The 11,952-nt window shown below is 35.2% G+C and overlaps 3 protein-coding genes across 3 annotated transcripts; all 3 read right to left on the bottom strand.

Moving 5' to 3' along the window:
* Window positions 1–211: 211 nt before the first annotated feature.
* LOC130505397 (peroxidase 1-like) lies at window positions 212–1,651 on the bottom strand. Its single transcript, XM_056999996.1, has 4 exons — window positions 1,391–1,651; window positions 1,065–1,250; window positions 798–957; window positions 212–618 (listed from the first exon to the last, which is right to left on the bottom strand). Exons 1-4 carry the CDS (start codon window positions 1,634–1,636, stop codon window positions 212–214), a joined length of 999 nt encoding a protein of 332 aa, XP_056855976.1. The 5' UTR covers window positions 1,637–1,651.
* Window positions 1,652–2,968: 1,317 nt separating this feature from the next.
* Window positions 2,969–5,915, bottom strand: LOC130505396 (uncharacterized). The gene is made up of 9 exons (XM_056999995.1): window positions 5,470–5,915; window positions 4,819–4,866; window positions 4,678–4,737; window positions 4,193–4,276; window positions 3,997–4,101; window positions 3,776–3,889; window positions 3,578–3,678; window positions 3,366–3,477; window positions 2,969–3,282 (listed from the first exon to the last, which is right to left on the bottom strand). Exons 1-9 carry the CDS (start codon window positions 5,821–5,823, stop codon window positions 3,154–3,156), a joined length of 1,107 nt encoding a protein of 368 aa, XP_056855975.1. The 5' UTR covers window positions 5,824–5,915; the 3' UTR covers window positions 2,969–3,153.
* Window positions 5,916–6,652: 737 nt separating this feature from the next.
* Window positions 6,653–10,063, bottom strand: LOC130505398 (uncharacterized). The gene is made up of 5 exons (XM_056999997.1): window positions 9,428–10,063; window positions 8,313–8,724; window positions 7,966–8,202; window positions 7,567–7,869; window positions 6,653–6,931 (listed from the first exon to the last, which is right to left on the bottom strand). Exons 1-5 carry the CDS (start codon window positions 9,823–9,825, stop codon window positions 6,812–6,814), a joined length of 1,470 nt encoding a protein of 489 aa, XP_056855977.1. The 5' UTR covers window positions 9,826–10,063; the 3' UTR covers window positions 6,653–6,811.
* Between the last annotated feature and the right edge of the window lie 1,889 nt (window positions 10,064–11,952).

Below are 11,952 nucleotides of genomic sequence, written 5' to 3'. Positions count from 1 at the left end.
AAGATAAACATTAGCTAGAGAGAAAAACATTTTATTCAAAAAAATGACTGTTATCTAGTAGATAACATTCGTCAAAGGAAGAAATACATTATTACACATTTCGAAATTCAAAGGTAAAGAACTTCCATGGAAAAAAAAGATTGATGAAGGAATTAAAAGACCATAATAAGCAAAAAAAAACGTTTTAGAACTTCGATCATCAAGTCCAAAGTTAGTTAACGAAAGCGCATCTCCTCCTAATCTCTCCCTTCCTCCCGGTAAGAATTTGGATGAAACCAAGTTTAACCATTGAGTCAGAGAAATCTCTTTCGAAGGAAGCCCCACGAGTCACAACCTGCGTCTGAATGTAGCGCTTGGTGACAAAGTCATTGAGAAGTGCTGAATCAGATATGAACAAACCCTTCTTCTGAGCCACAATGTTGAAGTAGTGAGAGTCAAACTTCCTGGCACTACCTGGGTCCATATCCACTGGGGTCCTTACATCAGTTGGCTTGCACCTTTTCTTCAATGCCCTAACGTAGCTAGGGTCCATCGCTGGGTCAAAGTCGCCTCTACCCGTAAAGTTATGGATACGGCTGCTGATGAGACCGCAAGATGATACACCAATGGTGTGAGCCCCTATTTAATAAATCACGTTAGTCAGATTGATATCAAGACCCCTCCCAACGAGAACTTGAACTTATAATCCCTTATACACCTACTAAATAATCTAAGAGTATCAGCTACTAGACCAACTCTGTTTTTCAGACAAACTCTTTGTTGGTAATTAATATTAATATAGTTTTCTATGGAAATACCTGAGAGGACAACTAGGTCTTTACTGTTAAGACCCTTGACAAGGAAGTTCTTCTTCAGTGTCTTTACGTCGGCAAAAGGAGATGGTAAGTTAGCCTCGGAAAGTCTCGAGATGCGTCCGTCTCTACGCCCCAGTGGAACAGGCCACCATGGTCCTCTTATCTAAGAAAAAAATTAATTAATCCATGTGCAAAACAAGTTTAGTACGTACAATAAATATTATTGCATGGTTTTGTCATGAGAAAACCACTGAGAGTGCAAAATGTTACCACTGCAACAGCGTCTCTAGCGACCAAGGCAAGAACATCAGCGCAAGAAACAACACCAGGACACTTCCTCTCGAGTGCTGACTTGACAGCATCGACCACTTCGTAACCTCTTAATGACAAGTTGGGGGGAGCGTCTCTTTCCGCATCATTGTTTGGTGATTTCAGAAGAACGGAACCATCACATCCCTAATTTAATTAAGAGAAATTACACCCACAGAAAAAATATAATTATGAAGGGACAATTACTATATAAGGGACATGCATGAGCCTCTCCACTCATGACTTATTACTAAAACATAAAAATTCAAGCAAAACTATTAACTTACTCTGACAAAGCAGTCGTGAAAATGCATTCTCAGAAGCGCAGCAGCAAGAGTTGGCCTGCGAGAGACGTACTGAAATGTGACACGGTGGACAATGGATTCCATTTGTGGACACCTGAAGCGGTAGTAGTCTAGGTCAAGATCACCCTTCAAACGTGGGTTCCCAAGCGGGTTCCCATATGGCTTCGCAACTGAAGCTCCAACAACGCTAAGAAGAACAACAAGGGCAAACAAGTTCTTGAGTGCCATTGTTGTCTCTCTTCTTTGTTGAGTATTAAGCTGAGTTTAAGGATGAAGAAAATGGAGAAAGTCTCAGGGTTTTTATAGATCAATGGAGGGGTTTTGAAAAGTTTCATTGCCAAATGTCAACATAGGAATTACATATCATAATACCAATTTGCAGTTATTAATAGGTTTCCTTTACAAAAAAAATACTATGTTTCTTGGTAGAATTTGAAGAACAATACAGGCCTGCACGATTTTTTTGATTCTTTTATGATGCTTAAATACAAACTTATCAGGAATATATAACACATAAAAGTTTTGAAATATGATCAATCACTCATTCATTCATCACTTTTGCTCTATAGTATATATAAGGCTATTGACCTTTTACAAAGCAACACACAGTTTTCCATTCTATAAGTAAATAGTATTCTCAAACATATTCTCAGTCTTCTGCCTCAAAAATAGTTATTATATTAAACTGCAATCTGCAATAAAATAAAGAGCTAAAATAATAACTAGTTTGTCATGTGTGTTACACACGTTCATATTCTTCGCCTGCATCATCTTTTTTTTCTTTCTCTTCCAACATTTTCTCAAACTCTATTGTCATTTACTTATTGAACGTATTATAGAAGTTGATCTTCCAGCTAAACAATCATTTTGAAAATCATTTGCATGTTCCTGAATAATGTGAGTGAATACTAACACCTTATACGGCTATACACGTACAAATACTCATTATGATCATGCATCAACTATGTTAAAATGTTGATACATACAAACAAATTTCTTTGTTATATTTCTTCTATCAGGGAGATTATGTAGCATAACCGTTTAATTATAGATAACAAATTTATAATTTGATACATAAGTAACACCAACATGAGCCATGTAAATGACGTATCTTCATAATCATTTAGTCCAAAAAAAAGTTTTGATGTTTAGTCAACTCACATATACTTACTATACAAGACTGGCCCAAAAGGGATGGGCAAAGGGCCGAGATCTTTGTTATTTACATAATCTGCTAAAGCTCTTTTCAGCACTAAAAAAGGACTCAACAATTATATTTACGCAAGTGCCAAAAATCTTTCTATATTAACCAAATTGCACCGAATTTTTGATATTGATAAAATATGCGCAATGGTGAAGACTGGTTCAGGCTGAACCGTTCAGCACAACAATCTCAAACATAAACAAGTGTCTTCTCTGAGTTTGCTAACTCCATGGAGAAAATGGGTCGGATCAATGTAAAGACTGGTTCAGCAGGAGTGAGGTCAGAAGGCAACTGTGCCGTTGCAAATAGTTAAGGAGTGCAAAATAGAGTGTGTTGGGGGTTTAAAGTATGTAAACTATCTTCAATAACAAAAAGCTTTATTATTATGAAAAATTTCATCAACCAACATACAAAAGTAAAATAAAAGAAAGAGAAAGAAAGCATAAAGACTGTAAAATGTTGTTAAGTTTGTGTAGTTTTCTTTTGTATGGCTCTCAGGAGAATGAGGAGAGAAAAACTCTGCCCAACATCACAATTGTTTTCACCTTCTTCTTGCAAGAAGTATACCAGTAACTATAGCTGTCCCTGTAACTGCAATCGCCACTGATGATATTATCCTCTTCACTGTAAATACTGACTCGTCGCTCGGTATCTCCATCAAATCTTTCATCTGCACAGTTCCATGAAATTATGTATTAAACCAAAAAACGAAATGAACTCCTTGAGAATTAAGAGACTGGCACAAGAACAAACCGTTATAGGTTGCTGCCAATTCTTCTTGATTCCATTAATATGCCCTCTACCGATAACTGCCACAACCGAACTGTGCTCACTTGCAACTCTCAGCAAAGAGGATGCCATGTACCTGAGAATTTCATTTGTGTTGCCACCAATCATCATCATGAATAAGCCAAGCTTAGGCGAATTTTGATAATCTACATAGAGAGGGATAAGAGAAGACTAACTGGTCTCGCTCATGCACAAGTGTATCCATGAGAGATGGAAATTCCTTGCTCATTTCTTGAATCACCAAAGTCAGCATATCCACATCGTCCATTTCTTTCAACTGAAGCGACCACAGACAGAGATATCCAGAATCAAGATGACTAGATATGATGAGTCGCATTGAATTGTATACACAAAATGTATACAGTAAGACTTACCATTTTGTCGAGTTCTTCAGCGCTCGGTAAGAAGACGGCTTGAAACAGCAAGGAGTATAGAAACTTTACTTTGTGCCACAGAGGCATCTTTGCCCATGTTCTTTTTAACGTGATCTGCGTCGCATAAAAAAATTATATATTGGAACTATGTTAGAGGATGCAGTTTAACTCCATCATATCATATATAAGAAAATGCTATGAAATGTGGACGAACGTATCACCTGTACAGGACGATCACCAAGTATCACCTTGCCTCCATATTTAAGAGCCTCTTCGTATGCCACACGAAACTCAGCACCAGGAAGAACCTCAAGTTGACTGGCGATCTAATAACAGAAGGACATGATGTAAATTTTTGGATCGGAAAGTTAGAGCTTCTACAGAAAACAAAAAACATCTTGATTTAAGGAAACTTGCCTTTGCAAGAAACCATCCATAGAGTATTCCGAACGTGTTCTGTTTCTGCTTCCAGCTTTCTATCATGTCAGACATGGTTGGAATCTAGAGACGCAAAACATAACACACCATTTCAGAATAAACAAAAGGGCTAGAAGAGTTAGAATCATGTATAAGTAGATGGATCTCTGATGTATCATCAACAAAGCATAGCATATAAAACAATTGAAGTACAATTAAACAGGCAACTCTTTTCCAGCAGACAATCTAGAGCTCATGCATCATTTGAAAGAAAGGAATCCTCTGTTTTTGTGATTAACTAAAGAAATTTTGGCATCCCTTTTAATTGTTAATATAGACATCCACAGCAAAAAAAAAAAGAAAAAAAAACTATCATCTTCGACCAAAAGAAACAACGATGCAGATTCTTTTACAGAACCTCACACAATTGGATAGACGGCCATAAAATGTGAAAAGCAAACCAAAATAGGAAGGAAGAAGCGAACCTTCAAAGCCTGAGGCTTGAGAATAGACAAACGGCTTGAACACAACTCCACGAAGACAGCCTATTAATCATCAGCCACTTGCTTAGACACAAGAGATATCAAACTTCCGTTCTCAGTGAACATCTAAAAGAAAAAACGAACCTCTGGTTTCAAGATGCTGATAACTGCTTGAACTTCTCGACATGATTCCTGTAACCAACAGAAAATTGCAACGATATTGAAGGATTACCCCCATGATGAATGATTGAATGCTAATAAAAAACAAAGTAAAGAGCTAAAGCTTAAGTTCAAGTACTAAAACCCATCCAAAATCATATCTTTCTCACTTTAGCAACTTGCAAGAAGCTAGGGGTTCCTTACTCAATTCCTAAAACCCTTTAAGAAACTTTTCTTACACAACCAAAAACAAACACTGTCCGAAACATTTACATCTGAAAAATACATTTTTTAAAAAGATTTGTCGAAATTTTGACATGCAATTCTCCAAATGATTGAATGCTAATTAAAAAAAAAGGCATAGAGCTAAAGCTTAAGTTCAAGTGCTAAACCCATCCAAAATCATATCCTTTTTTTTTTTAAATTACTTTAGCAACTTGCAAGAAGCTTAGGAGTTTCTTACTTAATTCCTAAACCCTTCTTCTTACACAACCAAAAAACACTGTCCGAAACATTTACATCTGAAAAAAAACATTTTTAAAAATAGATTTGTCGAAATTTTGACATGCAGTTCATCATTCTTCCAAAACCAAAAAAACAGATCCTTTCCGCAAAAAAAAAAGAAAGAATAATTACCTTCGAAACATGAGCAGTCCCGATCAAATACACATCGCAAGATCCGCTCTCCCCTGTGGACTCGCACGTCAGCATCACAACGCTTTTCGCCAATTCCTCCGGCAGCTCCGCCTTCGTCGTCGATGAACCCTCTCCCTCTCCCTCTCCACCGCCGCCGACGATTCCCTCGCCCGCATCGCCGCCGCTAACGACGGAATCGGAGTCTTTGTATTCTTCTTCGTCCTCGACGGCGTCCTCCTTCTCCACATTGACTATGCTGTCGCTCAACGAGATGTCGCCGGTAGGTCTGGAGGAGTGTTCTTCGATGTGAACGAAGTCCTCGCCAGAGTTAACAACCTCCGCCTCCGTCGACATCGAAATCGAATCGAATCGAGGGGGGGGGGGGAGATAAGATTTGGGATCACGCAATTGGTTTACTGCTAGTAATGGTGAGAAAGTCGTCTAATACCTGAGACAGATTATGAGCTTAAGGTAACGCTTATTGTTTTTTATATACTATATAGTTCCGTTTCCTTAAATTAAATACGTAATTAACACTGATCGAAATATGATTTAATCCGTGATATTGACCTTTTTAATGTTTAAACGCTAGTTTTTAATGGGCTAAAATTTAAAAAAATGCTGGAAGCCCATTATGACATATGTCAAAAATAGAGAAAAGGTGATGGAAGCCCATTCTTATGGTAGAAAACAATTTTTTATTTTGTTTTTCTATTATCATTTGTACAAATAGAAATGTCAAACATTAACTGACTATTATTAAATAATTTAGTATTAAATGTGAATCTACATAAGATATTGGAATTATTGGTTACAAATTGTTGATCTAATAATGTTAAAAAAAAGACTTGAAAAGACTAAAACAACATGTTGGATTCTTATCTTGTAATAGGCGTAAAACATCAGTCTTACAAAGTTATATATTAGGATTTAGGAGAGAATAATTTGGTAGCCACTCTTTAGATGAGTATTCTATATTTTTTTGTCGAAATGCTTTCTCCACTGATTCTTTTCCTACCATTCAAATCTCTTTCTCTACCATCATACTTAATTTCTCGTTGCATGTTCATAGGTTCACCATTCAAATGAATACTTGTGTTTTAGCAGATTGTTACGGCCGCCGGTCTATAATGAAATGGTTACAAAAACTTAAAAGTTGAAAGGCAACTACTAACAAGCTGAGTAACAGTTTAATGCAGTATATAGTATACAAAAAAAATAACTAAAAACTCTATGGCAACGACATTTGTTAAATTTGTATAGCAATGTAATAAACAAATAAAAAAGAAGGTATCAACGTTTGTTAAATTTTTAAGCCCTTTCTCAAAAAAAATTGTCCTAGCTATGGATGTATATAGATCAACTCATCTTCTTTGCATTCTCGAATTCCAATTTCCAATACTTTTCCACCGTTGAAAGAAGTTGGTAAGATATCACAACATTGTCTTCTGGGAGCCTTCAACTACCACAATCCACAACCAAAGAAAAGAGTAATTTAATTACAAAAAATAAACTTAAAATAAATAGAAAATGTAAGATGTTTACGTACGTAATAGTATTTGCAATGATGTTATTTCAAAATTCCAACACATTTGATATTTCATTTTTAAAACTTTAATGTTTACACTTTAAAAATTCAGTGATAGTTTTAAGCTTAAACGTCAAAGTTCACTCAAAATCAACACTGAAATGGATTTTTGAAAGATTTTATCATCAACTAAAATCACATAATAAATATTCAAGTTATCAAACTTATCTGAATTATTTTGAAATTCTCTTGCAATTCGAAACATCTTAATGTATACCCAAGCATTTATCTCTTAGAAGAAAAAAAATCCTTTTCCAGGCATTTATCTTGCACTTCTTGTAAATAATATGTGACATTCCTAGTTTTATTGGTACCTAATTTCAGAGTAAAGGGATACATATCTATAGGGAAAACTTTAGTAATTGACATTTCAACAAATCACTACTAATCTAGGAAATGATTTTCACAGATGACCAAAACTTCATTATTTATCCTATTATCCACATACAAACACAATATCTCTAATCCAAAACCAAATTCACAAAACTTAGACAAAGTATATTGCTTACTTGTCTGATATCGGGATCCAACCTTGTCGAAAATACTCTAATCTCTTCGATTTTGCGAGGAGATGAAATGGGATCGTACGTGCAATTCTGGTAAGCTTGCTTGTACACACTTTTAATAGTTCCATCACTGGGAGAAGAAGAAACATGTTCCATGAAGAAAGTGACAGGTCTTTGGCATGGATCAGGATGAACATCTCTTGTGTTGAATGTGTACACACTTGCCAACCCGCCTGAATTTTTCCATGGTCGGAACGTTTTTTGTGTCCTCAAAGCATCCCGTAGAAATAAATGCTTACTCTCAATCTAATATTAGAGACAAACAAAGATTATTTTGAATTAATAACCTTAAGTTACATGTCATGCAAAATCATCTATATAGTTAGGGAAAACAATATTAACCTGAACGGCATAGCCCCAGGAGACAGAGATGGTCCAAGAGTACCAACGGTCGTAGCAAATGGAGACTTGAAATATACGGAGAGGATCAAGTTCTATGGCGGAGAAGAGGTGGCTGACGGCAGAGAATGTGGTTACGTTTGGGAAAATTGGATCAATGTGGACTATGTGGTGTAGAGACACCAACGGTCTCGTTGAATGTGATGTCAATATTCCCAATGCATTTCCTTTTACATCAAACTGATTAGATTGAAAAACGAATTAATCAATATTATGCAAAAATTAATCACTATTTATTTTTTTGGTAAAAAACTGAATCACTATTTATTTTTAAGAAGTTAGAAAAAAACCTGATGAAAGCCAGGCTCATGAGACAATCCAACTCCAAGCTCAAGCACACAAGCATGAATCCTAGAGTCTCCTCCGTATAAATGTGGATACCTTTCGATACAAGAATCGAAATTTTTAGCTAAAACGTTAGCCAACGAGCTGCTTATAGCGATCCCTCCACCGCCAAATGCCATGTCGTGTCCGAACAATGAGTTCTGGTGATAAATCTCTGAGCTTGCTCCTATGTAATACCATGATGTGTGGTCGTATTTTGAGAGCGTTCTTGCGAGGTTTTCAGGGATAAATATTGTGTCGTCGTCTCCAAATACGTACCATCTTACTTCCTCTGAAGAAGTATTAAACATCCTTACTGTTTCTAACACGCACCGAGCGATCCTAATCGCGTTTCGGTCACCTTTTCTCCAAGTGTATCTGTTGGGTTATGATCAATAATTCAATGGGCTGATTCGATTTAGTTATACTCTATTTAGAAAGTTAAAACCAAAATAATAAATAGAAATATAATTTTTAGTCAATCCTTTCTTTTGCCAACTTGTTTTTAACTAATCATGTATCATATCTTGTTGTTAGACATAAAGTTATTGTTGCATTTTTATATAAAAAAAATAAAACCTAACCAATATTTTGTTTTTCACACAAAAAGGGTTTATGAAGAGTTTCTTGAACGGAAAAGGGTCTTGAACCTGACACACAACTTTAAAGCACGACTTTGAGTAGTGGTTTAATAATATTTTTGTAGTTACAAAAATCGCACTCTGGAGAACTTCTCACTAAATCTTGTGTATGCTTAGATATAGCTGCAAATGTAATAACATTTCATAGAGTTTAGAAAGTTTGAGTTTAATCTCCAACCAAGTTGAGATTTGTATTTTAGTTTAAATAATAAATGGATATAGTTAATCAATAAGTCTTTCTACGATTTTATAACTAATAGCTAGAATATTAATTAAAATTATAAAATATCATGAATACAAAAAAAAACATATTTTAGAAGGTAGGTGTCTAAGAAAATAAAATAATAGGCGTCACAGCTAAATCAAGGCCCCTTGAATAAAATAATATGCCAACCAACCTGATTTTTAGATAATGGTGATATCAATGTTTGCTTAGTTACCTGAACCGTGATGTATCTTCGGAAACACAAATCGGAGGAAGGAGATTAGAATCTGTATCGTTCACCAAAGACGACAAGGGACGGTCAACAAAGACACAACCTCTCATTCTCTGAGCATCCCACCAAAGCTTAACATATTCTCTACGTGCAGGCCACGACTTAGTGCTCGATCCGATCCCAAAGACGATGTGATCGATCTCTGTTAGGCTCTGAGATTGATCTTGAGAAGATAAGAAGTAGGCAGTGTCTTTAGGTTGAAACCTTGATAACGAGAGGGAGACAAGAAGGTAGACCAACGATGCAAAAATAGAAAGTAGTATGCAATATATCATACGGGTCGAGATAGTTGAAGAAGAAGATGAAGAATGAGCTCTCGATATGCGTTGAAAGAGACACATTTCCTCAGGGGTCGAAAGAGAGGAAAAAGTATATGAAGAAGGATAATTTTGGTCTACTAATACCTTTATATAAAAATAAATAATGGAAAGATCTCAAAATGAGTTATGGTACGAAGGTGGATATATTAAAATGGTGGTCACTGGTCACGGTGGCTTAGTTATACGCGGTTGTAGCGGTAGCAGAGGAAGGTTGATCCTAGGGAGAGTCTTAATGGATTTAAAATTGGTTTATATCAATGTAAGGAATAAAAGTAGCCTAACTATTTTAAAACCAGTTGTGATTTGGCACGTAAGCTAATAAGGCGTAGAGACAAAGGAGACTTATTAGATTATTTGTTCTATTTTTACTTAATATAGAAAATTTTATTTGAGTGTAGGAGTTGTTTTGGACTCATACGTACATTAATTAGTTGTTTGTTTCTCCACTTTACAAATTATCAATTTGAAGTTGTACAACAAATTTCTTGACTCAACCTTCTATTCGACTAATGCGATGAACTTAGCTAGTTGCATACATTTTTAAGGTATCGAAGATATATAGTATGTGTATCTAATGGAATTCAGTTTCCATCACAAAAATATATTCTGCTCTATGAGATTAATGATGATATATTAAATTACTAGATATGTTCGTTGACAAAATTAAATTATATATTTGTTTAGTAAATGTGTAAGGAGATCTCGTTCCGAAATTTATTTGGGTGAAATATTAAAGATTACAGATCTAACTAGTTCAATCGAGTTGTCCGGTTTTGTTTGTTTTTTAATATTTTCTTGTTAGCATATTAGATTACACATTAAATATAGAGAACAGACGAAACATGCAAACGTTTAGTAACGTAAATGTTGATGCCTTCAACATGTGCAATGTCACAAGATCCGAGCCATAGGGAATACTTACTTATATTTCCTCACGAAATAGTTGAACTTTGTTAGTTTCAAAAAAAAAAAAAGTTGAACTTTGTTTCGTGGAAAAATGATTAAAGAACTTGAAAGAAAAATTTTGGAATGACATGAATCTGCAAAAGAAGTGGTTAGTTAGTGTTTAGATATATATATACAACTTTTAAAAAATTTGCCATTCATTCGGATATTACAACGCAAAATCTCTGCAGACTTTGTATTTGCTTCCCTGTAACCTAGCACCGCCATTTATCCGGTATACAGGCGATGCTTATTCCGATTGTTCATTTCAGGTTGTTTTTCTTTAAAAAGTCTCTTGTTATTAAAACACTCAAAAAGATTTGGGTCAAAAGGAATATGAAGACATGGGCTTTTAAGCAAACAGAAGATCGATTGGGCCAACAAAAGAACAACCAAATCCTGCACAAAAAAACAGATAAAAGAGTTTTTTTTTTTTGCTTATTACCAAGATTTAATGAATGGCTGATCCATCCATAAGTGGTGTTACAGTTGTGCAAATTGCTAACTATACGGGTAACAAGAGGAATCTATATAGCATAGCAAAGGGTTTTTCTATTCGTTATTTTTCTAAAATAAGGGGTTATCTTTTCGTATTTTCCTAGTTAAGTCTTAAATGAGATTATAAAACCTAGCTACCCTTCAACGTGCAACAAAATATGATCACATACATTCCAGTTACCGTAAAAAAGATAGATGTTATAAAAAAAAACTAGCTACCCTTCTAAAACAACACTTTATTTCCCTTGTTTTATTCGATTGTTTTTGCTTTACAGTAATTCTCTTGGGAAAACCACAGCTGATCATTGTCTGTGTGGTTAATCATATGGCTCCCAATTTCACAAGAGTCTTCGTTAACATTGATAAGCGTTGCTGTGAATGTGATCAACAAAAGCTGGAAGAAGACAGAGCATGAGGAAACAGGATAAAGACAAAGCATGATTCACACAAAACATACTCTCTTCACTTTCAGGCTCTCTTTTTTAGTTTTTAATCATTCCGTTCTACATTAACTGGTCCCGTCTCTGTCTCTCACAGATAATATGTTCTTAAAGGGTTATTTATTTACACAAATCGAAATCTCGGTTTTTGAAAAAGTTCTTTAACAATCTTTGAACTTGTTGAAAAAAAACAGCTTAGAATTTAGTGAAAACAACAAGTCATCTAAATGTCTCTAAGTAAATCTTTTCTATTGAAAAACTGAAT

Source organism: Raphanus sativus, unplaced genomic scaffold (genome assembly GCF_000801105.2).
Source record: "Raphanus sativus cultivar WK10039 unplaced genomic scaffold, ASM80110v3 Scaffold2239, whole genome shotgun sequence".
In the NCBI taxonomy this organism is placed as follows: Eukaryota; Viridiplantae; Streptophyta; class Magnoliopsida; order Brassicales; family Brassicaceae; genus Raphanus; species Raphanus sativus.
This window is presented reverse-complemented; position numbering and strand designations above follow the sequence as displayed.

Coding starts and splice junctions, on each gene's coding strand:
- LOC130505398 (XM_056999997.1), bottom strand. CDS start 9,825: ATGTGTCTCTTTCAACGCATATCGAGAGCTCATTCTTCATCTTCTTCT. Junction 8,725..9,427: donor GAAGATACATCACGGTTCAG/GTAACTAAGCAA, acceptor ATAACCCAACAG/ATACACTTGGAGAAAAGGTG. Junction 6,932..7,566: donor TGGATCCCGATATCAGACAA/GTAAGCAATATA, acceptor GGATTGTGGTAG/TTGAAGGCTCCCAGAAGACA.
- LOC130505396 (XM_056999995.1), bottom strand. CDS start 5,823: ATGTCGACGGAGGCGGAGGTTGTTAACTCTGGCGAGGACTTCGTTCAC. Junction 3,890..3,996: donor TTGGTGATCGTCCTGTACAG/GTGATACGTTCG, acceptor TATGCGACGCAG/ATCACGTTAAAAAGAACATG. Junction 3,478..3,577: donor CTTGTGCATGAGCGAGACCA/GTTAGTCTTCTC, acceptor TGAAATTCTCAG/GTACATGGCATCCTCTTTGC.
- LOC130505397 (XM_056999996.1), bottom strand. CDS start 1,636: ATGGCACTCAAGAACTTGTTTGCCCTTGTTGTTCTTCTTAGCGTTGTT. Junction 1,251..1,390: donor TTCACGACTGCTTTGTCAGA/GTAAGTTAATAG, acceptor TAATTAAATTAG/GGATGTGATGGTTCCGTTCT. Junction 958..1,064: donor CTAGAGACGCTGTTGCAGTG/GTAACATTTTGC, acceptor TTTTTTTCTTAG/ATAAGAGGACCATGGTGGCC.